The sequence below is a fragment of the Petaurus breviceps genome, unplaced genomic scaffold, assembly GCF_028583685.1.
Source record: "Petaurus breviceps papuanus isolate PSGF00001 unplaced genomic scaffold, PetGlider_PUasm1.0 138, whole genome shotgun sequence".
Classification (NCBI taxonomy): domain Eukaryota; kingdom Metazoa; phylum Chordata; class Mammalia; order Diprotodontia; family Petauridae; genus Petaurus; species Petaurus breviceps.
In genome coordinates, this window is record NW_027185694.1 from 29,834,499 (window position 1) to 29,858,390 (window position 23,892).

Below are 23,892 nucleotides of genomic sequence, written 5' to 3' on the forward strand. Positions count from 1 at the left end.
TAATCCTTATTGTCACTCTATGATACTTAATTTTTTTTTCTTATTGCTTCCATTATTCCCCCCTGTAATGCGAATGTAAATTTTAAAGATCTTCCCTGCCCCTAGGCTAAAGTGCACCAGAAGCCTGGGGAGGGAGGCTTGTTTTTCAGTAGATACTTTTTGATTGGCCAGTGGGTCAATAAGGTTGTTACATTCTCTGAGCCAGGAGAAGGCTATATAAGCCCTGATGTGTAGCTTTGTTTTGGGACTCACTTTGAAAAGTGTTCTGTGATTTGATCTGAATTCTGGGAAGCCGTTGTTGAGAGTCCCCCGGCTTTGAAAAACCCAGAATGTGGAAACCCAGATGTTGACTGGGTATGGATGTAATGGTTGGACAGTTTGGAAAGCTGTCTACTTGATCTGTTAATGTCTTGATAATTCTGTCTGTATATTTTGAAGTGTGGGGTGCTGACCTATTTCCCCTGAACAAGGTAAACGATATATGTCTGACTGATTAAAGTAAGCTTGTTAACCCATTTTGAGTTGCTTTCCTTTAACAAAGCAGATCCAAGAACCTGTGGTAGCAGCAAACCCTGAGGACGTGCTTGGGGTGCTTGCTGCTACACCCCCCCTTTTTTTTTTTAAAGCAATTGGGGTTAAGTAACTTGATCAAGGTTACACAGCCAGTTATTTCTGGGTGTGGTGCTAAGTATCTGAGCCGGGATTCAATCCCCACATCATCCCGACACTGGGGCTGCTGCTCTTACTCGCTGAGCCTCCAGGCTGCCCTTCATTATTTTTCCCTTAACCTGGGAGGACTGAAACTTGGCTATATTATTCCTGTAAGTTTTTCTCATGGAATCTGTCAGGTAGTGATTAGTGGATTTTTTCTATTTCTACTTTGCCTTTTTGTTCTAGAACTTTAGGGCAATTTTCCTTAATAATTTCTTGTAATACTGTATTGAGATTCTTTTATCATAATTTTCAGACAGTCTTACTATTCTTATATCATTTGTCCTTTATCTGTTCCCCATATCAGCTATCTTTCTGATAAGATGTTTCACACTCTCTTCTATTATTCCATTCTTTTGATTTGGTTTTATTTTTTCTTTATGTCTTAGAATGTTATTAGCTTCTCTTTGCTTAATTCTAGTTTTCAAGGAATTATTTTCTCCCTTAAATTTTTCATTTTGATTTTGAAGTGGTTGACTTTCTTTTCATAATTTTCTTGGTTGAATTGCTCTTATTGTTTTTTCTAATTTTTCCTTGATCTCTCTTATTTGATTTTTAAAATCCTTTTAAGTTCTTCCAAGAAATATCTTTTTTGTGCTTGGGATCATTTCTCATTGAAATAGGGATTTTTCTCATTGAAAAAAGAGTGACTTTTTAGCTCCATTAGCTTCCTCTGAATATGTACCCACATATTCTCTGTCCCAGTAGTAGCTATGTATGGTTGGGTTCTTTTTTCTTTGCTCACTAATTTTTATTTCTTTATTGTTTTATCATCATCATCATTATTATTAGCAGGTATTAGTGTGATCAAGTTCTAGTCCCAAGGTATGGGGAGTAATGCCCTAAGCCTCAGTTCCTTCTTACTGTTATTTTCTGAGATCTGTCTAGGGGCTCAACCTTGGGCTCTCCTCACCACTCCTGAGCTGTGGCTAGTGCCCCTGGTGACGTTTTCCTGCAAGTGATCTTACTCACTCTGGTTCATCCAGTAGCTGCAAACAATAGCAGTTGTCCCTGCTCTGAAACTGAAACCAGGGGTTCCACTCTCTACAGAGAGCCACAGCCAGCAGTGTCCCCACCCCTCTGCTACTGTACATACCAGATGTGTTCTAGTTCCTTCTCCCCGACAGCAGCAGTCCCCACCTGGGACGCCTGGCTGGTCAGCCTGGCTGTGATTAGTGTCTCTACACAGTGTAAGGTCCTTCCATCTCCTTCTACTCAGTCATCAGAACCCCACATTGTCCCTAAAATGAATATTTCTAAGATTGAGACTGCCTCCCAACCCCAGTTGCTTCCAGGGCTTGTTGTTGATTCTGAGGAGTTGACCTGGAGGAGTTTGTACTTCACTCAGGCCAAACCTCCACCCATGGAGGCCAGGTCTTTCCTGGGATCTTCTCAAATTGTCTTAGGTGAATAATTACTTTACCCTGTGTTTATTTCTGCTTCTCTAAGGTAATGCTCTGACTTTTTTTGTGGAAGAAATTTGGAGGGCTGAAATTTTTCTCACCTATTCTGTCATCTTTCTAGAATCGTCTCCTTATTTTATATTTTCTAACATATTCCTCCAGCATTTCTGTTGTTTGGGGTGTTTTAGAATTAAATAATCTCTGGGCAGCTAGGTGGCTCAGTGAATAGAGCACTGGCCTTGGAGTCAGGAGGACCTGAGTTCAAATCCAGCCTCAGACACTTAACACAAAAACTAGCCGTGTGACCTTGGGCAAGTCACTTAACCCCAATAGCCCTCCAAAAAGCAAAAACAAACAAAGAAATAATTTCTACACTTTTGGCTTTCTTTCTAAAAATGTTTCAGTTTTTCATCTCTATTATGAAAGTACATATTTTTTCATGTATGGCTAAGTTCAGATTTGTAGAGTAGGTCAATATGGACTTCATCCTGTGCTCTACTGCTCTTTGGAACACATTATTCCCTCCTACATTTTCTAGTGGGTACAAAATAGTTTTATGTTATTTGAATTTCCTTTTCTTTGTATTTGGAAGTCTTTCACTTGTATAACCTGTTATTTCTAAATTGAATTTTTAAATTTAATCACTATGTGTCTTGGAGTTTGCAGCCTTGAGGTTTTTATTTTTTCCTGAAGATGATTGGTGAATTGGTGAATTCTTTCAATTGGTATTTCATTTTATATATTCAGAAGTTCTGAATAGTTCTCTTTTATTATTTCCTTGTTAAATTTTGTTAAATTTTTTTTATTCTGCCATGTTCTTCTGAGAGACCTATGATCTTTTGTTGTCTTCCTCCTGTTCCATGCTTTAATCCTTTTTGTCCCCAAAATAGGAATCTAAAATTGGATTTCTGTGCTTGCTTTGCTTCCTTTGCTTGCTTATGTTGCCACTCAATTACTTGACTTTTGAGCTTTTTGCCACAGTAGAACTCTGCTTCCAGAGAGGAGAGCTTTGTCCCAAATTGCTGTTTTTGCAGCTGCTGGAGCTATTAGTTAGGTGCCCTCTTTGAAGCTTCCACAGACTCCAGCACCTGGTCATACACCCTAGGACCTCCACCATAAACTGTAATCCAGATCCAAGCAGATTAAAGCAAGAGCGAGTACACCTCAGAATGGTCCCTTGTTCCCCTTATGATCTGCAGGCCAGGAGCTTTGAAACAGCCACACAGCTGCTTCTATGCCCCGCCATTTATATAAAATGTCTTTTAAAGCCTTGTTCCATAGTTTTTATTTCTTTTGAAATTCTTCTAACATTTTAATTTCTCCTATAAAATTACTTTTAGCTCTTTAAAAAAGCCTCTTCATGTCTTTTATATATTTTAGCTGAATTTTTGTTCAAGCTCTGTTTTTCTTTGAGACTTTGCTTTTAAGTGTAGTGTAATCATTCTCTTCTTCTGAGTTTGTCATTCTCTTTCTGGACAACTACTCTGTCACCACAGTAGCTATGTATGGTGGGATTCTTTTGCTGCTGTTGGCTTATTCTTCCAGATTGTTTCCTAACTTTAGACTTGATGTCAGGGCTGGTCCCTATGCAGTTTTGGAGAGATAGTCTGTGCTGGTGCTATTGCCATTTTCTTGGGGGTATTGATTGTTTTATTATCCTAGGATCTCAGAGACAGCTCAGGTTGCTTGGGCCTGAAAACTTTCAGTGTTCTCAAAGTGGTCTTAATGGTGACAGGGTCCGATCACTGTCTCCTTGATCTGAGTTCTGTAAGTTCCTGATATCAGTCTGGGTCTAAGCAATAGGTCTGTGGGCTTGCCCCATTTGGAATTACAGTATACTGCTGGCTGTGTTATCCATTATCAGCCAGCTAGAAAGCTCTGTTGGTTCAGAGTGATAGAACTATGAGCTTCCCTTTGTTCTTGATTTCCTTCTCTGCTTGTTCCTCTGTAGGCTTCAGAAAGGGTTATAAAAGCTACAGCTGAGGTGTAGGGCTCCAAGCTGTACAATTGCTACTGCTTGACTGGTCTAAGCATTAAAAGCTCATGAAATGGGTTTGGGTCTAAGGAAAGTAACTGTGACCTTGCCCTTGGTTAGATCAGTAGATTCTGCTGGAATTAACCATCATCAACTAGCTGGCAAGCTCTGAAGGTCCAGAGTGACAGAACTGCAGGTTCCCCATTGGTTTGAGCTCTCTGTTCTGCTTATAGGCTTCAGATTGGGTAGGGGGCTGGATCTGAGGCTCTGCTATCATCTGGAGGTCAGAGTCACACCATTCTTGCTGTACATATTGTTCTGTCTTCTTGACCAATGCACAGTCTTACTCTGGCTTCTGCTTCTTGCCCTGGACTTCCATTTTTGCACTGGATCTATGACACAGCTCTAGGGTATTTGTAATAGATCTGGCAGTTGGCATTTGTTTCTGCTTTTCACACTGCATAAGGTATTTTTGTGTTAGATCCTGGACCTTTTCTTCCACCAGTGCCTACCTGAAGGTCCTAGTTCAAATTCTGTTTAGGAAGTGTCAGCATCCAGCTAGATCTTATCTCCACTGTCTATAGATCTCTCTGTGATTTGTTTTTCTTTGGATTTCCTGATCTGGATCCAGTTTGGTGCTTTTAGGTTTTTGTGGAGTAGTTGTCAGGGAGAGTTGGGCTATTTTTCTTCATCCTATTATAGCATCTTGGCCAATTTCCTAAGGTGCCTCTAATGTACTTTGAACGACTGAACAGTGAATAAATGAATAAATCAGAAAACATTCATGAAGTGCATACTGTGTGTTCTGTGATAAATGGTAAGGATACAAATATAAAAGTTCAGACAGACAGTAATTGCCCTCAAGAAGCTTGTGCATTGTTGGGGGAGAACGCTTATAGGGGATCAGTGGCCAGGGTGGGGTTTACTGGTGTGGATTGAACAGAGCCATAGGGAGTAGACTGACATACCCTTTCTAGAAGAAACGACAAAGTTGATTTGATTATTTTTCAAGAATTTAGAAAAGAGAGAGTAGGATTATATAGAACATATACACGTGGCATGAAGTCTAGTAAAAAGATTCCTGAAGAATAAAGTGAAATATGACTAGAGCTATACCTAGATGTAGTCACCAGTCAGGATAGCGAGCCTCCAGGGTAGATATTCCTGGCTGTGGTAAAACGATCAAGTCCTCAAAACGCATAAGTGGATGAATCAGAAGGCATTTGCCAGATGCTTTCTTTGTTCCAAGTAAGCACATGACAGTGAGATACCTGGCTTTTCATGCATGTATGTATATGTGTATATGTTTATGTGTATAACCATAATTGGTTATATAGCTAAAGCATGGGGAACAATATGATTATTTGGAATTTGGGAATGAGGGACTAGCAACAGCCCCTTCCTTCCCTCTCATGACTAAGGAGTGTTCATTGTTTGAGTCCAACCCCAAGGTCAGAGATAGTAGACCAGATATCCTTGAAAGATAGCTTAGTAATGTTTTGTAATAGTAATAGTCTGTGCTGGTGCTATTGGACCAGACTTCCTGATGTCCTCCCACTTTCCTCAAAGATAGCAGATTTCCTTGAGACAAGAATAGAATAGTGATTAGCAGAACTGGATTTCTAAACTTTTAACTGTAAAATGGGATCAATTTAACCTTTTTGCCTGCAATGTGTGTCTCATGGCTATTACATAATATATACCTTGAAGTCGTATGTATGTACTTAGTGTAATTTGCAAGGATTTAAGATTTTTTTCAAGGCAATTAAATGACTTGCCCAGGCTCACAAAGCTTATGTCTGAAGCTGAATTTAAAATTAAGTCCTCCTGAAATCCAGGGCCTTTATCCACTGAGCCTCCTGGCTTACCCAGGACTTAAAATTTTTTAACAAGGTTGGGGAAGGAATGCTCATTCATTCTCAAAGAGTGGTCAGGTAAAAGCCCTTCTCCCCTTTAGTGTGATTGATTCCTAAGTACATTGCAAGAAAGGAACTGCTTCCTTCCATATTAGAGGGATATCATAGACCTCTAAAAAGGAGACACAAATGGGAACAGTCTAGATGTAGACAGAAGTTAGCACAATGTGTACAGATGCTAAGAATAACACACATGGATCTGAGGAGTAACTTTTGCCATATTTTTATGGTCTTTGAAGGGAAGGAATGTCGTATATAGATCCCTAATTGGTAGCATAATGACATAATGCCAAGTAGAGGAGAGAAATTGGTGTGTCAGGGGAACCATAAGACTAAGTACCAGAATAAGGGCTTCAGTCTAGGTACAGAAATATGATGAGGAACAATCTTGTATTTTATTGATACCATGAGTTGTGTAGACTAGGTATGTCCTAGTGGGAAAGTTCATTTTCTAAAGGTCAGTCACATAGGAAAGTGTTATAATTCACAAGGATTATATAGATTCCTGAAAATAGGGAAGAAAGTTTTCTTGACTGTCTATGGTCTTAGATAAGAGTTCTTTCTGTATTTTTTTGTATAAATAATTTTTTATGATTAATGCTATTATTTCTGGGTGTGGTGCTGAGTATCTGAGCCCGGATTCTATCCCCCAGGTCATCCCGACACTGGGGCTGATGCTCTTACCCTCTTACCTGGCTGCCCCCATCTTGGGTTTTCTTGACAAAGATGCTGGAATAGTTTGCTATTTCCTTTTCCTGCTCATTTTACAGATAAGGAAACTGAGGCAAACAGATTTAAACTCAGGAAGATGAGTCTTCCTCATTTTAGGCCCATTACCCTATCCACTGTGCCACCTCACTGCCCTACTTCAGTACATACAAACATATATACATACATATGTATGCATGTATACCCACATATCCACAGGGATAGTAACTGAACCTGCCATTTCACTGGTATAGTTAACTCCCAGATGTGGAAACTCCTTCTCCAGTTCTGTCCATGCTGCCTTTCTATAAATATGTGGAGAAAGGAAGAGTGAAAGAGAGAGAGAAAGAGAGAGAGAGAGAGAGAGAGAGAGAGAGAGAGAGAGAGAGAGAGAGAGAGAGAGAGAGCGAGAGAGAGAGAGAGAGAGAGAGAGAGAGAGAGAGAGAGAGAGAGAGAGAGTGCTAGACTTGGAGGCAGGAAGATCTTGGTTCGAATCCTGCCTCAGTTACTTACCAAGTGCCCAGTATGACTGGGAAAATCAGTTAATTCCTCTTAATCTCAGTTTCTTCATCTGTAAAATGGAGATAATAATAGTACCTACCTCAAAGTGTTATGAGTCTCTTGTGAAATAATCCATTGATTGTGCTTCACAAAACTGAAAATACTATATAAATGTCAGCAGCATTCACATGCATGGACATAGGCATATGTGTTCTTGCTCTCTCTCACACAGACACACACATCCACACACATCATATGCTATCTCCATTTCACATTAAAGATAGCTATCATTATATTACACTTAAGCAGCTCCTGATAATTTTTTAATGTTTTATTATCTGAATCTTAGTATCTCTCTTATATTTCAAAGAAAAGGGACCTCAGCCATCTCTCCTTCCTCTCATGGAGTGAAGTATTGCTAATCCTAGTCCCTTTTTAACTAGTGGGAATGTGAATTTTTCTTGGTATTCATTTTTTAAACATTCTGGGTTCAAAAATGAAACAGTTAAGCAGGGAGATGGGTGTAACCCGCATTCCACAACCCTTTGGTATGGGACTGTTTCCTCATTGGTAGAGAACTGCACCCTTCCCTGTATGCAACTTTAAGGAGGAGAGAGTCCCTTTTCCACTAATGAAATGAGAGTCTCATATCAATGGAGTTTAGGACTCTGGTTATATGGAAAAATGCAGAAACTTAACAGGATAGGCTTACTCTTAAGATTGGTTAAGGATTTGTCCCCATACTCAGGAGCTACCTTTATGCCAGTTACTTCTGCAGTGACAACAGCATTAATCTTTTCCATGGTATCTTACTGTATTTCCATATTGCAATTTAGTTCAATTTATATAGATCCTGTTAACATCAAGAGAAGTTGACATTGCTCCTTTTCATTGACTCTGTGTGCTTACAGACTGTATCCAGAGGGAGCATTGAATTTCAGGAGACCCTGCAACTAGCAGGGCGGAAGGGGTGAATATTTAAGAGGAACTATTCCACTGGCCATTTCTGTAGCTTTCTGCCATCCCTCAGACTGAGAACTGTGGGAATGTCTTTCAAGCCTTAACTTGTCTAATTCTGTGAGTGGGCAGGTCTGACTTTCCTAATTCTTCATTTGATGTTCATTTGTAGTGTTTCTCAATCTGTTGTGCTTAGTGTCCTTTGCTTTCTCATTTAGGATATTTCCGAGAAGGGTTTCTGTCTCTGCAACATGCTGTCAACAGAGGAATCATGTATTACCACATGAATGACTCTATGACTCAGCAGTATGAGAAAATCACCATTACTATGAAGAGGTTCCCACTTCCATCTTACATTCAGGACCCATTCATTTCAGTCTTAGAGGACAATTTTTCCATCTTGATCATGCTGAGCTTCCTTTGCACTTCAGTCTTCATCATCCATGCCATTGTTCAGGAAAAAGAAAGAAAATTGAAGGTAACCATCTGTCAAATTACCCCTATCTCTGTCAGTGGTAGTACTTGGTTCATTGGCCATCATGCTGAAACATCTGAACCCTAAGGGTTCACGTATACTCTTCAGACCATTAACTAATTAATTAATTCATTTGTTCACTTATTTGTTTTTAACATTAATTTTTTAAAGTTTTAAGTTCCAAACTCTCTCCTTCCCTCCAGTCCCTCCCCCACCCATTGAAAAGGCAAGCAATATATTACCATTTATATATGTGAAGTCATATAAAACATTATTTCCATATTAGCCATGTTGCAAAAAAAAAAAAATGCAAGAAAAATAAAGAAAGTGAAAAACTTATTTGTGCCCAGAGTTCATCAGTTCTCTCTCTGGAGGTGGATAGCATTTTCATCACAAGTCCTTTGGAACTGTCTTAGTTCATCATATTGATCAAAGTAGGTAAGTCTTTCACAGTTGATCATCATTACAATATTGCTGTTACAATGTACAATGTTCTCCTAGTTCTCATTTCATTTTGCATCAATGCATATAAATCTTCCCAGGTTTTCCAGAAGCTATCCCTCTTCTCATTTCTTAAAGCACAATAGTATTCTATCACATCAATCTATCTATCACAATCAAGTACAATATTGAATAATACTGCTAAAAATGGACATTCTTCCTTCACCCTTGATCTTATTGCAAAGGCTACCAGCTTATCCCCATTATAGATAATGGTTGCTCTTGGTTTTAGGGGGATGCTGCTTATCCTTTTAAGAAAAATTCCATTTCTGTTGTGCTAATCTAGAAAACATTCTAGTATTTTTAATAGGAATAGGTATTGTATTTTGTCAAAAGTCTTTTATGCATCTATTGCTATAATCATATGATTTGTTGGTTTTGTTATTGATATTGTCAGTTATGCTTTTCCTAATATTGAACCAGCCCTGCATTTTTGTTATAAATCCCACTTGGTCATTATATAATCTTTGTGATATATTGCTATAATCTCCTTGGTAATATTTATTAAAAATTTTTGCATCAATATTCATTAGGGAAATTGGTCTATAGTTTTCTTTCTGTGTTTTTGTTTTCCCTGATTTAGGTATCAAAACCATATTCAAGTGGAATTTGGTAGGACTCGTTCTTTGTCTTTTTTTTTTCAAATAGCTTATATAATATTGGGATTAATTGGTTAAATGTTTGATATCATTCACTTGTAAATTCATCTGGTTCTGGGATTTTTTTTTCTTGAGGAACTCATTTATGGCTTGTTCAATTTATTTTTTAAAGTTATTTTTCTAAGTTAAGATTATTTAAATATTCTCTTTCCTCTTCTGTTAATCTGGGTAATCTATATTTTTGTAAATATCTCACTTGGGATTGTCATTTCTATTGGCATGTGATTGGGCAAAATAGTTTCTAATTACTTTAATTTCATCTTGATAGGTGGTGCATTCAGTCTTTCCATTTTTGGTACTGATAATTTTTCTTCCTTTTAAAAATCATATTAGTCAGGGGCGGCCAGGTGGCTCAGTGAGTAAGAGCACCGTCCCCAGTGTCGGGATGACCTGGGGATCGAATCCGGGCTCAGATACTTAGCACCACACCCAGAAATAAGTGGCCATGTAACCTTGAGCAAGTTACTTAACCCCAATTGCTTTAAAAAAAAAGTTTAAAAAAATCACATTAGTCAATGGTTTGCCTATTTTATTGATTTTTTTTAAACTAGCTCCTAATTTATTAATTCAATGGTTTTTTTTTAACTTTCAGTTTTATTAATCTCTCCTTTGATTTTTGAGATTTATGTTTTGGTATTTAATTGGAGATTTTTAATTTGCTCTTTTCTAGTTATTTTTTTTTATTCCATGCCCATTCATTGATCTGCTCTTTATTTCTTTTGTTGATTTAAGTATTTAGGGATATAAATTTTCTCCTAAGTACTGCATTGGTTGTATCCCACAAATTTTGGTATTTGTTTCCTTGTTGTCATTATCTTTTTTTTTTTTTAAAGCAACTGGGGTTAAGTAACTTGCTCAAGGTTATACAGCCAGTTATTTCTGGGTGTGGTGCTGAGTATCTGAGCCCAGATTTGATCCCCAGGTCATCCCAACACTGGAGCCGGTGCTGTTACTCACTGAGCCACCTGGCCGCCCCTAAGTATTTGGGGTTAAGTAACTTGCTCAAGGTTACACGGCCAGGTGTTTCTGGGTGGGTGCTAAGTGTCTGAGCCCGGGATTCGATCCCCAGGTCATCCCAACACTGGAGCTGGTGCTCTTCCTTGATGTGCTACCTGGCCGCCCCTGTTGTCATTATCTTTAATGAAATTATTGATTTTTTAAATTTATTCTTTGACTTTAGTATTATAGGAGAGGAGAAAGAGAGAGAACATAACAGAGAGTTACTATCCTTTTTATCCTGGCTTCTGTTTCCCTAATAAAAGAGTATCATTGTGATCCCAGATACAGAAGAGGTAATTCTTTTCTGTGCCGGAATCCCAGAATTGTTCTGCAAGTCTTTCTCTGAATTTTTTCCTCAGACTTAGAGGAAAATAATAATTCAGTAAAAGAAAAGTACAAAGTAAATTCTCCTGGGATATACTATATACTACTTAGATCAAATACTATTTACTATGGTGACTACCAAAAGGAAGTATCAGGATATGATCTAAAAATCCATGTTCACTCTTTCTGTGAAAGAGTAGTGCCAGTGGGCACTACACTTATAATAGCAGTATGTGTTGTAACATTTTATCTCCCAAGTAGAATTACTGAATAGATGCAATTCTAACAGTACATTTCCACTTGGAAAAATAGCAAAACCTAAGTTTGGTTTAATTTTTCAAGATCATGCATGGAATAAAATTAAAAAATCATCAGTAGAATTGAAGGTCTTTGAGAACAGGAACTCTTTTTGTATTTGTACATTTAGCACTTAAATGTCTTGTATATTGTTGTCGTTTAGTCATTTTTAGTTGTGTCCAACTCTTTGTGACCCCATTGGGGGTTTTCTTGGCAAAGATACTGGAATATTCATAATTTGCCATTTCCTTCTCCAGCTCATATTATAGATGAGGAACTAAGACAAATAGGGCTAAGTGACTTACCTAGGGTCACACAGCACGTAAGTGTCTTAGGCCAGATTTGAATTCATGAAGATGAGACTTCCTGACTTAAGGCCTGGCACCCAAACTACTGTGTTACCTAGCTACCCTAAAAATAATTTTTAGCTCAAACCGCTTACACTTAGAGTTTTGTAAAGAACTCCTAAAGGGTTCAGAAGTCACTAAAAAGTCACTGTGCTAGAACTCCAAATGTATAAGTGTTGTTGTTATTCAGTCATTTCAGTCATGTCCAACTCTTTGTGACCCCATTGGGGGTTTTCTTGGCAAAGATACTGGAGTGGTTTGCCATTGTCTTCTCCAGCTCATTTTACCAAGGAGGAAATGGAGACAAAACAGGGTTAAGTGACTTGCCTGGGTCACACAGCTATTAAGTGTCTGAGGCCAAATTTGAACTTAGGAAGATGAGTCTTCCTGACTCCACTATCTGCTGTGTCACCTGGCTGTCCTGTCTTCTACACATTAGATACTTAATGAATGTTTGTGGAACTAATAGAATTTAATTGGGTAACTTCTTCCATTTCCTAGGGCCACCTTGGAGAATATCTCACATTCAACCCAAATTCCATACTCTACAGTTTGAATCTGTACCTTGGTCATTTCTATGCAAGGGAAATGGAAAGCACCTAATCAACAATGTTGCCCTCCTTGTTTCATATTCAGGAAGTTTCTTGTATATAGGCTTCTCTTCTCCACACCATCTTATTTATTCATTATCTCAATAGATATTGAGCTTCTACTAAGTCTAATGAACTGTGTTGGACACTAGGGGTTACAAAAATAATTGAGAGTTCTTCCCTGCCAGGACTTTACAGGATAATCTGTATGATGACAAACTGTTGTAGATGTTATATTGTAACCATCTTCACATGGACACCTCACAGGATAGCACAAAGAAACGTGGGCCAGGTGGGATAGTAAGCAAGTTGCAAGCAAATCCATTTATTCATCTGAGGGTCAGGAGAGACAAAGTATACATTGTTTTACAGCCACTTCCATGGGACATTTCCCAATACTGTAAGCCAGCACCTGACTCCTAGCATGGTGATCAAAGTTCAGGAAGAGGGGTGATCTGAATTCCATGGATAAATCCATATCCATGGATAGCTAGGTTTATATCTTAACAAGGAATACCCAAGGAATGATGGTAAGCCAACATCCTGAGATAATGAGCCCATAAAAGAAAGAACAGACCATGAGAAACTCTGGCCTGGACTTCCTTATATGGACTCCTCAGAGCTGACCCTCAACATCCCTCCCTTTTCCTTTTGCTAACAGTTTTAACCCATGTACTTCAATCCCCAGTGTCTTGATATATGACCCTAGAATATTCATAAGACAAGGCATCAGTATACAAGCCAAGAATAAGATGTCTATCCAAGGTAGCCCATGAAAGAGCTTTGACACTGTATTTTTAAACGGATCTAATAGGTCAAATTTGTGCAATATGTCATTGGCTATTTGCTTGGGATCCTCCCCAGGGATGTGGCTTTGATTAAAATCCTTAGATAAAGTGAAACAATAATTACAATGCAGTTTTGTACGAAATTCAATTTCCTGAAGATCATCTCCCACAAACTCTATAGATTCTTTTAACACATTTAATTTTGCTTGAAAGACCCTATCAATGGCATCCTGTGTTTTCATTGCCAAGGATACATTATGAGCCAATGCTTCTGCAAATTGTGCACTTCGTACCTCATTTTGTAGAGTTACAACAGAAACTGAGGAAGCCACTAAAGAAGAAATCAATGATACCAAAGAGACAATACCTCAGATAATACATTGAAAACATCTTTTCCCCCTAATAATAAAATCCTGTTGTATGTAATGAAAAGCCTAATCACCAGGTGCTAAAAACTATCCATCGTTTACTTTTGTGGGGATAGCATAAGCAGTTCTTTCTATAATCATAACCACTTGGCCCCTGCTCTTGTGTCTAGAGAATAAACAATGTAAAACTGTACAGTCAACACATTTAGTAGCAAAATCCGAGTCTGTCTCTGTTACATTTGGGTGTCTTATCATGAAGGCCTGATTTTTTTATTTAAGGGTCTGATTTTTTGGAACACCTACATGGACAACTACTCTATCTAAAGTGGCCATAAACAGTCATATTTCTTCTTGGTGTATCCCCTTATTAGTTATTATTCCTGGGGTTATCCACCCAAATTGTTCAAAATCATCCAGTACATCCCATATCTCATATCTTCCCCACTGTTATGGCATTTTACCCATGGAGGATGGGGTTTCCATACACTAGGGACTGTGATATTGAAACTTGGGGGCCATGGTGAGAAATGAATGGTCTCTGAATACTCTCTTTGGTCTTCATACCAAGCATAGATATATTCCACACCACCCACCTTGGAACTATTTGAGCAGAATGGGTAACATTCTGCACATTAACACAATGTTTATATATTCTAGTTACATTGAATCCAGAGCACAATGGTGACCTCCCACCCCCATGTGTCCTGTAAAATTGAATTTTATATGTATTGATGTTAAGTTCCTGAAGACTTTCCTGTCCTTTGTCCAAAAACTTCAGATACAGTTCCTACCAGAACTATATTCTTTATCATATCTTCCCAAGTAAGCAGCCTTGGCCAAGGTGGATTGTTTATGTAAGTCCACAGCTGTACCTCCTTGGTTTGTGCACAGGTCACCCACAACTGGAGCAGCATTAAACAAATTAATTATTTACTTTGGTGTCCTCTCCTTTTCCCAGGTCTTTGTTTTCTCTGGTGCCTCTCTGTCCCAGTCTTGCCTTTGACCTGCATGCTCTGCAATTTTGCTGTCAGCTCCTCAACAGGTCCTGATGTTCCTTTCCAGGATCCTTATTGGTTCAGGGGCACCATCTGGAAAGACAGAAGCATACCCTCGTCCCCATATTAACAGTCTATCGGGCCCAAACCAGCAGTTGGTTTTTGGGTCCTTCCACATTAACTTTTGTCGAGGACCTTCCATCTACCTTTTTTCTATAATGTCTTTCAGCTGGGGTCTGCCCTTCTTTGTTCAGTGATAAAAAATTTAAAATATATACTGCCTGAGATAATTGTCTCTGAGGCCATGTTGTAGTTCCCTCTTTCTGTTTTTGAAGAATCATCTTCAGTGATCTATTCTTTCTCTCCACTATAGCCTGTCCAGTAGGGTTATAAGGAATACTAGTAACATTACGTATATTGAAAGACAAGCAGAATTTTTGAAAAGCTTGAGAAATATATGCGGGACCATTGTCCATTTTTAGAGACTTTGGAATGACCAGTATAGAAAAACAATGAAAGATATGGTCAATAACCTGGGCAACTGCTTCTCCAGGTTGTGTGGAGGCCATAGTGAATGAAGAATAAATTTTCACCATTAAATGAATGAATTTTAGTTTTCCAAAACTGGAATAATGAGTAACATCCATCTGTCAAAGTTCTTGAGGTGCAAGACCACGAGGGTTTAAGGAAGTTTTTCAGGAAGAGGATGAAAAGGTATACATCTTGGGCATGACTTTACTATGTGTCTAGCTTGATCCCTAGTAATTTTGTATTGTTTCCTTAGCATCTCAGCAGATTGATGGAATTTTTCATGAGAATATTTGGCCTCCATCAAAGATAGAGTAAGCAGAGTAGATTTAATTAATTAATCTGCTATTCTGTTCCCTTTAACTAGAGGTCCAGGAAGGTCAGCATGAGAGAGTATATGAGTACAATAAAGGAATGCTTTTCTAACCCTTATGAGCTGTTGAAGCATAGTAAAGAGTTGCAAAACAGGGTAATTGGAGTTGACTTTTATCCTCACCGTTTCTATGTTATTGACCACACCTACCGCATATTTACTATCAGAGAAGATAGTAATAGGTCCCTCATGACTTTGTAACACTAATATAATTGCATAGAACTCATTCTGTTGAGTGGAGGAAAATGGTGTGTAGGAAACATGCATCTCATCAGGGGGAATATCATAGGTGGCAATGTGATCAGAAGATGCATCAGTGAAAGCAACCTTTGCTTCGGTAATTGGGTTTAATTTTATTACAGTGTTGATAAGCCATCTCTGTGTACTAACAAATTGTAAGTATTGGATATGCATATATATTATCTATTTCTCCTTGAAATAGAGTCGGCAAAACTTGCCATGTCTGATCTTGTGCTATTAAAACTTCTGTCTGGTCCTTGTTATATATGGCTGATGTAATTGGGAGGGGTAACTCCCTGTCAGTTGAACACACCTCTTAACCATGTTCTGAGACAGTTGAGCAACCATGGAAGGATATGTTTGTATACTAAATCATGACTGAGATGGTAAAAATAACCATTCTATCAACTCCTTTTCTTGATGGATACATCCAAAAGGAACGTCGGGAGTAGTCAATATTGTGACTTCTAAATCTTTTTTGACATCTATTCTATTTACTAGACTATTCCTAATTGCATCCTCAATTTTTTCCAACTGTTGTTGAGGCTTATGATTGAGGGTGCAAAGGGAATTTGGATCTTTTAATTCATGCGTCTCTATTTTCAAATATGGCCTAATCCAATTAACATCTCCTAATGATTTTTGGAAATAATTGAATGTTTTCAACTGGTCTGTTTTTATAATTATATTTTGAGGACGGATGGTCTTTTCATCAGCTACATGTCCCAAATCTGAATATGGAGGAGACTTTTGTATTTTTTCTGGTGATATATATATATAGGCCATGAATCCTTAATTCCACCTCCATATCTGATAGAATAGTACATAATTTCAAAATTTGGGGATGGGCACATAGCACATCATCCATATAATGAACAATATATGCTTGAGGGTATTTTTTCCTTATTGGTTCTGATACTTGTGGCATGTATTGCTGGTACATGGTAGGACTATTTTTTATGCCCTGGGGAAGGACTTTCCATTGATACCATTTATGTGGTTCTTTTAAATTTACTGAAGGAAGGGAAAAAGCAAAGTATTGACAACCCTCTTTTCTGAGTGGTGTAGTATAAAAAAAAAATCTTTCAAATCTATCACCCAAAGGGGCTATTCTGTTGGGATGCCTGTGGGTGTGGGAAGATCCAGTTGCAGTGTTCCCATAGTCTCCATACAGCTATTAACCTTCCTAAGATCAGTCAACATTCTCCATTTTCCTGGTTTTTTCTTTATAGCAAATATAGGAGAATTCCAAGGGCTGGTAGATGGTTCTATATGTTCTAACTGTAATTGTTCCTTTATTATATCTCGAAGGGCCTCAATTTTTTCTTATGTAAGGGACCACTGATCCACCCATATAGGTGGGCCCTTCTTCCATGTGATCCTTGGCACTTGTATCTTTCTATGTACATGAGTGACCTCTAGCAAAAATTTTCCTTGCTAGATATACTAACTTCTATATATTTTAACAAATCTCTTCCCCACAGGCTATAAAGAATGTTTGGCAGTACGTATGGTTTAAATGTACCTTGCTTGCCCTCTTATCGACCATTTGAGCCATGCTGTGCTCTGTGCTGAAGCAGCCACCTGTACTATTCCTTGTAACAATATATTCCCTTGATCCAGTGGCCAGGCATGAGGCCATTGGTTTAAACTGATGATACATTTATCTGCTTCGGTGTCTATCAGCCCCTCAAATTCTCTTCCCTGAATTTCTGTTTTTAGTGTTGGTCTAGCATCTGTAATTTTGCTGGACCAAAATAAGCCTGTGCTCCCAAATCCTTCTGCTCCCCTCACTTTTTTCTTCGATTTTCCTGTACTACTATAACCCATAACCATTAATTGTGCAGTCCTTTTCCTTCTTTCAGTTAACAGAGAATGACAAGGAAATGCATGGACCATTACCTTTATTTCTCCAGTATAGTCAGAATCCACAGCACTGGGAATAATTATCAACCCTCAGTGAACCTGTGAACTCCTCCCTAAAATAAGAACCACGGTCCCTGTAGGCAGTGGGCCAAAAATGCCCATGGGGATGCAGGTAGGGAGATTTGGAAGTTAAATGAACCTCCTCTGGAGCACTAAGATCTAAACCAGCACTCCCCAGGGTGGCATGAATCAGGATATCTACTGTGGACTTTGTGGCGCTGGTCGAGGTTGAATCAACAACAGCACTGCTCCAGTTGTTTGCTGGGGCTGGAGCTGGCCCCAAGATGGGTTTAAAGGCTGTCCATTAATATCACTGGTGGATCTACTCTGTGATGCCCAATGATTGCCTCTATGACATTGTGGGCAAGGAGTGGATGGTGTATGTTTAGAGACCCGTAGAGAAGTTTGGCACTCTTTTTTCATGTGATCAGATTTACCATAGTTGAAACATTTTAAAGGCTTCTTATTATTGGATTTTCCAGAAAAAGCAGCAGCCATAACCTGTGTTTGAAAGTGTGTAGTCCCCACATTTTGGCATTTCTGAATCATTTTAATGACCATCATGTAAGGTCTTCCCCCCTCCAAGACTCTCTGGCAATCTGCATTTGCATTTACTTGAGCTAGCTTTTGTAAAATTATTTCTACTGCTGCATAGTTGGAAACGCTTCAAGAAATAGCCTGGGTGAGCCTTGTTAGGAAATCCTGAAAAGCTTCTTGGGGGGCCCTGTTTAGTTTTTGTGAAAGGAGCAGTCTTATTTGTTTTTCCTGGTACTTTTAACCATGCCACCCTTGCAGCCTGCATAATTTGTTCTTATGCAATTAATTTATGTGTTAATTGATCCTGGAGGCTAGTATACCTTCCACTCCCAGCTAATTGGTCAAAGCTAACTGGAATTTGTGTTCTTTGACTGTTTTTTTGCTGTTTCTTTACGCTGTTCATTAAATTCTGCTTTCCAAACCAGATAATCTCCCAGATCTAAACATGTTTTTGCTAAATTATACCAGTTGTGAGGAGCCATGGCTGTTGAGTATATGGAGTCTAACAATGTCTCAATGTATGAGCGGTTTGCCCCATATTCTACTGAAGCATGTTTTAATTCTTTTCATAATTTTAAGTCAAACTGCTTATATTGTCTTACCCTTTGACCTGGGATATTGGGATCATCTACCTCATATATAGGGAAAGTACAGTGCGTGGGGAGAGAAAGTCTAATCTCCAAAGGAATCTCTTCCCTCTTCTCCTCAGCTTGTCTTAAAGCCTCTTCTAATATTCCACATGTGTGGCGTTTGTAAAAGATCTAGAGGAGCTTTTATAAGAAGGTGGAGGAGCTGTGGGTGTAACAGGTTCCTGGAAAGAGCTTTCATCCTCCCCTTCTTCTAATATCCTTAATTTTTCCTCCACCATCCCTGCTATCTTTTCTTTTTCCTCTGTTCCTGCTGCTGTGTCTACCTTCAATATTTTTGTAGGTAGCGGTACCTTTTCTACAGGAGTTAAACAGATCTTCAATATATTCCATACTAAGAATGCTGCTATAGAAATGCCCTTGGTACTGTTTCTCTATAATATCCACTCATTTGTCTATCTATTGTTTTTTACTTCTGGAGATCTATGGTTCCTTCTTGGGGAAATCACGGACAAGAAGTTTAAACACTTTCTAAAAATTCTTGTAGTTGACTATTTGTGATTAACAACCCTCTTTCTTTGACTGATTTCTTCAATACTCTCAAATAGTCATTTCGATCTCTACTTCTGCTTAATACTTGTCCCATAGTTTCACTTTTGGCTCGCGAATTCCAAATGTGAAAGTATGAGTGCAAGATTAAGTTCCTCTCCCTAACACTGTTTGAGTGAAAATTGATCGGCTGTTTGCCTCTCTTACCTTTTCCATGACTTTGGGGCCGCTGAGGTTTTGGTTCTCAGGAGTCCAAGGGAAGCCGCTCTCCTCATACCTTTTTTCAGGTCCCTGTTTAGGGTGCCATGTGTACCCCACTTCATGTGGGCACCTCACAGGAGAGCACAAAGAAACGTGGGCCAGGCGGGATAGCAAACAAGTTGCAAGCAAATCCATTTATTCATCTGAGGGTCAGGAGATATATAGGCAAAGTATACATTGTTTTACAGCCACTCCCATGGGACATTTCCCAATACTGTAAGCCAGCACATGACTCCTAGAATGGTGGTCAAAGTTCAGGAAGAGGGGTGATCTGAATTCCATGGATAAACACAAACAATGGCTAGGTTTATATCTTAACAAGGAATGCCCAAGGAATTGATGGTGAGCCAACATCCTGAGATAATGAGTCCACAAAAGAAAGAACAGACCATGAGAAACTCTGGCCTGGACTTCCTTATATGGACTCCTCAGAGCTGACCCTCAGCATTATATAAAGTGTATATACACTTTATATAATGCTGAGGGTCAGCTCTTTATATATATATGTATATGGAAAGAGAAATCACAACTGGTTGGAGAGGGTAGAAGGGAAGGCAAAATACATTTCAGAAGTGAATAACATTAATGGAGATGCAAAGGTAGAAAAGCATAGAATAGCTAAGTTGAGGAGATAGCAAAGTCAAGGGAGGTTATTTTGAGTATAATATGCTGACCTTTAAAAGTTTGGTTGAAGGAGACAGACAAATAGTAATATAAAATTACAACATTTATGCCCCCAAAGCTAGCAGACTTGTACAAGGAGTGCAGGAGCTGAGTCCTGACTGACAAACAAAAGGATGAAAGGTCTTAAGTACATTTTAGGACCATCCCAAGTCAGGGTGGCTGTGTCACACAAATTTATGATCCCCACAAATGTTTAATCATTGTATAAGAAAGGAATTTTCTTAACCGAATAAAGGGTAAATACAATAAAACAAGAGAGTTGACAGTGTGTTTTCTTTAGCATTAATATTCCATAACATGGTATGTGTTCAGAAAATATTAAGAGAAAGTCCCATTATTCAAGTTAATGACTCGAGTTAAGGGTCTCATCCTTGAGAGCCATTGTAAGCCTCATCTGGTTTGTTGACATAAGGAGAGGTGTTTTCTAAGTTCACTCAGAGAGCAAGACAGAGCTGGGTCTGTTTGGAATTTATCATCTCAGGATGCCTGTTTTAAATCCTACTTCCAGCCTTATCTGATCTCTGGGTTTGCTGACAGAAAAAGAGCCTTTTTTAAAATGAGGCAAAGCAGTCTGTTTGATTAATTCAGACTTTGGCCAAAATATGATATTTAATGATTATAAAATAGAACCTTGATCATGTTTGTAGACAAAGAAGAAAAGAGCCAGTGAAAAGAGACACGGAATATAGGCCTAGAGGAATTAAGAGGGGTTGTGATTAAGAGCTTAGGTTGCAAGGTTAATCTTGGAAATGAGGAAGGATCCTTTATTGAGACAGGAAAGAAGGAAAAGAAGATGGGAGATATTATAGAGAAATTTGAGAAGGAGAGAACAGAAGCTATGGAACCCAGCTGTTTTGTTGTATGATATATACAAGATGTTCCTAGACCTTAAACTTTCTTCCTGTGTACAGTATTTTTAAAAGGAAGTCTCCAAACAGTAAATCAGTGTGTTTCTAGGTACTGAGGCAGCAAAGTGTTTAGTTTGCTCTTCTGAATTATTTATAAAAGGAGGAAAGGCTGATTTACAATTTATCATTTTTTTAAACTAGTTCTTTTTTTTTTTTTTTAAGCAATCAGGGTTAAATAACTTGCTCAAGGTTACACAGCCAGTCATTTCTGGGTGTGGTGCTGAGTGTCTGAGCCTGGGATTTGATCTCCAGGTCGTCCCAACACTGGAGCCGGTGCTCTTACTCGCTGAGCCACCTGGCCACCCCTTAAACTAGTTCTAAAGGGTAGGAAGGAAGCTTTTTTTTAATGACATTTTTTCCCTTTTTTGCAACTCATAATATTAAATTAAGTCCCTCAGGGATTACTCTTCCTGTTCCTATTTCCTTGGAGTCAGCTTTTGCTAAGGGATAGCAATGGAATGGTAAGGGAGAAGATACATTTTTGAGCCTTGTAAGTATAGCAGATTAGGTAGATCTTCAGAGAAGGAGTAATCCATCTATGCACTCCTAATTACTCCAGAGAAATAAATCTTTAGCACTCCTTTCATCTTATATCCTCAAGAAAAAATAGTAGGACCCATCTGACTATTATTGAGACCAAGAAACCTTAGAAGAATGGCTCCTTCAGACTCCTGAGTAAAATATCATTTTAAATTTATTAATAATATACCAGTCAAGCACAGTCTTTTCACTCTAATAATTCGTACTCTCTTTAAAAAATACTGACAATAACATAACACAAAATTGCACATAAATATAGGTTTGAATTTTAAAACAATATAGACTTATTTGGCTAAAGGGTGATAGTGTCTGTATGGTCATTGCTATCCTTTTATACCCACAGCCTCACACTCATCCCTACTTAGGTTTTCTAATGAATATATATGAAGTGTGGCTAGCATTACAAATTTTCTACTTGAATTGGGGATAGAATGTGCATTTTTCCTTCTTTTATGGCCCAGTTTCTGATTTGAGACAGTTTTCCCCATGCATAATGATTCTGCAGTCCATTGGTATGATCTGATCATTTATCTTGAAGATTTTTTTTTGTCATCTGGATGCAAAAAGTTTACTTCTGAGTATTGTATTTATTTCTGAGTATCTCATTTCTATCATAACAACCTCCAATTTACATTGGAATATGAGATTTATTGGCATCCAGTCTTTGCTAAATGTACTTCATTATAGTTCTTTGGACCTGTGCATCATTTGCCCTTGAATTTTGGGGCCCCAGCACCCCTAGATCTCAACAATTTCATGCTTCTCTGTATCATATTGTTAATTAAAGCATAGTCATTTTTCGTTCCATTCATGTACTGTTGAGTTTGGGGGTTTAGGGGTGCTCAAGACCAACTCACTGGGTCCTGCCAAATGAATTTGACTCAAGCTTCTCTCAGTCAAAGTATAACAAAGTTTATTAAAGATTTGCCATAATGGGCAGACTCTTAAGGAGCCTTAGTATTTGTGATGCTTTTATTGACAAGTGGGCCAGAACAATCTGACACAGACATGAGTCTGTGCTAGATTGAATCTCAGCCCCCTTCATGGAGACCAGATGGATCTTATATACAGAAAGACTATGGGAGAGATCTACTGTGGTCTAGGAGAAGTTTGGGGGCTTAAGGAGAAGTGGAAGAAGGATCTTGACTGGACTGAGGTCAAACTCCAGCAATGGGATTAAGGGTGGGAAATAGTTGAAGGCTACATGGATGACAGACAATGGAGGGCTAGGCTAGTTTAAGGATTACAGATTTGGGTATAGATATTTTGATAAAGGGTGAGAAGTAGCTGTATAATGGAGGGCTAGGCTAGATTAAGAGTAACAAAGATTTGGGCCTAGAGATAATGAAGATTTATGGCCTCAGGCAAATGCCTCATATAGTGGGAAGATTCAAGGAGAGTTTAAGGGGGTTCCCAGAGCCTGTACCCTATTAATATTATTCAACCAGTAGGGAGACAGGGGACTTTGTGGTCTGGCATAGGTTTTTAAGGCTCGGTTTTGTTTCTATAGGTTATTTCTATTTTATGAGATACTCTGCATTGCAGTTGTGAAATAAACTTAATTTTTATATTCACCCCTTCTGAACCTGAATGAGTTATTTCTCACAATTGATTACATCTAAACAAATATCAGTGATATCTATGAAATTGTATTTGTTTCCTTGTTTTAAAATAAACTCATTTTGTTTTTTTATCCATAATCTTCATATTTGTATATAAACATGAGACCGCAAGAACAAATACTGTTTTTCCTAGAAAAACCTTTTTTTTAACTTATATGGAATATTTCCATTAGTTGTCATATGTCATTCTTAATACTTTCTTTAGTTTAGTGGTTTTTATGTGAGTAACTTTCCTAGTCCATTTTCAGTTTAAAATTCTCCTGATCAGATCTCTAAGCTTACAGGTTTCTTCCTGACTCTTATTTAGAAATTAACTCTGTCTCTGGACAATTCAGCCAACACTTCTTAAGGGCTTACTTGTTTCAAGTATTGTCCTGGGTGTTAGGGGTCTAAAATATAAGCAATGAGAGAAGTCGTGGGGCATAACAGAGATAGAGTGAACTAGAGAATCAGGACAAATGTGGACTATATGACCCTTAGCAAATCATTCTGTTTCACAGACCCCAGACAATTATCTACCAGGACTGGGGAACCGGTGACCTTCTAGGTCCTTGGGGACAGCCTTTTGACAGAATCCAAGATTTACAGAACAGATCCTTTTATGAAGGGGATTTGTTTTGTGA

General features: G+C 38.4%; 1 protein-coding gene across 1 annotated transcript in view; it reads left to right on the top strand.

The window, feature by feature from the left end:
• Positions 1-23,892, top strand: part of LOC138143979 (phospholipid-transporting ATPase ABCA3-like) — a 282,495-nt gene that overhangs the window by 66,876 nt on the left and 191,727 nt on the right. Inside the window, exon 5 of the mRNA XM_069065289.1 lies at positions 8,390-8,649. Coding sequence (XP_068921390.1) covers positions 8,390-8,649 — 260 coding nt within the window. The remainder of the gene's footprint in view (positions 1-8,389; positions 8,650-23,892) is intronic.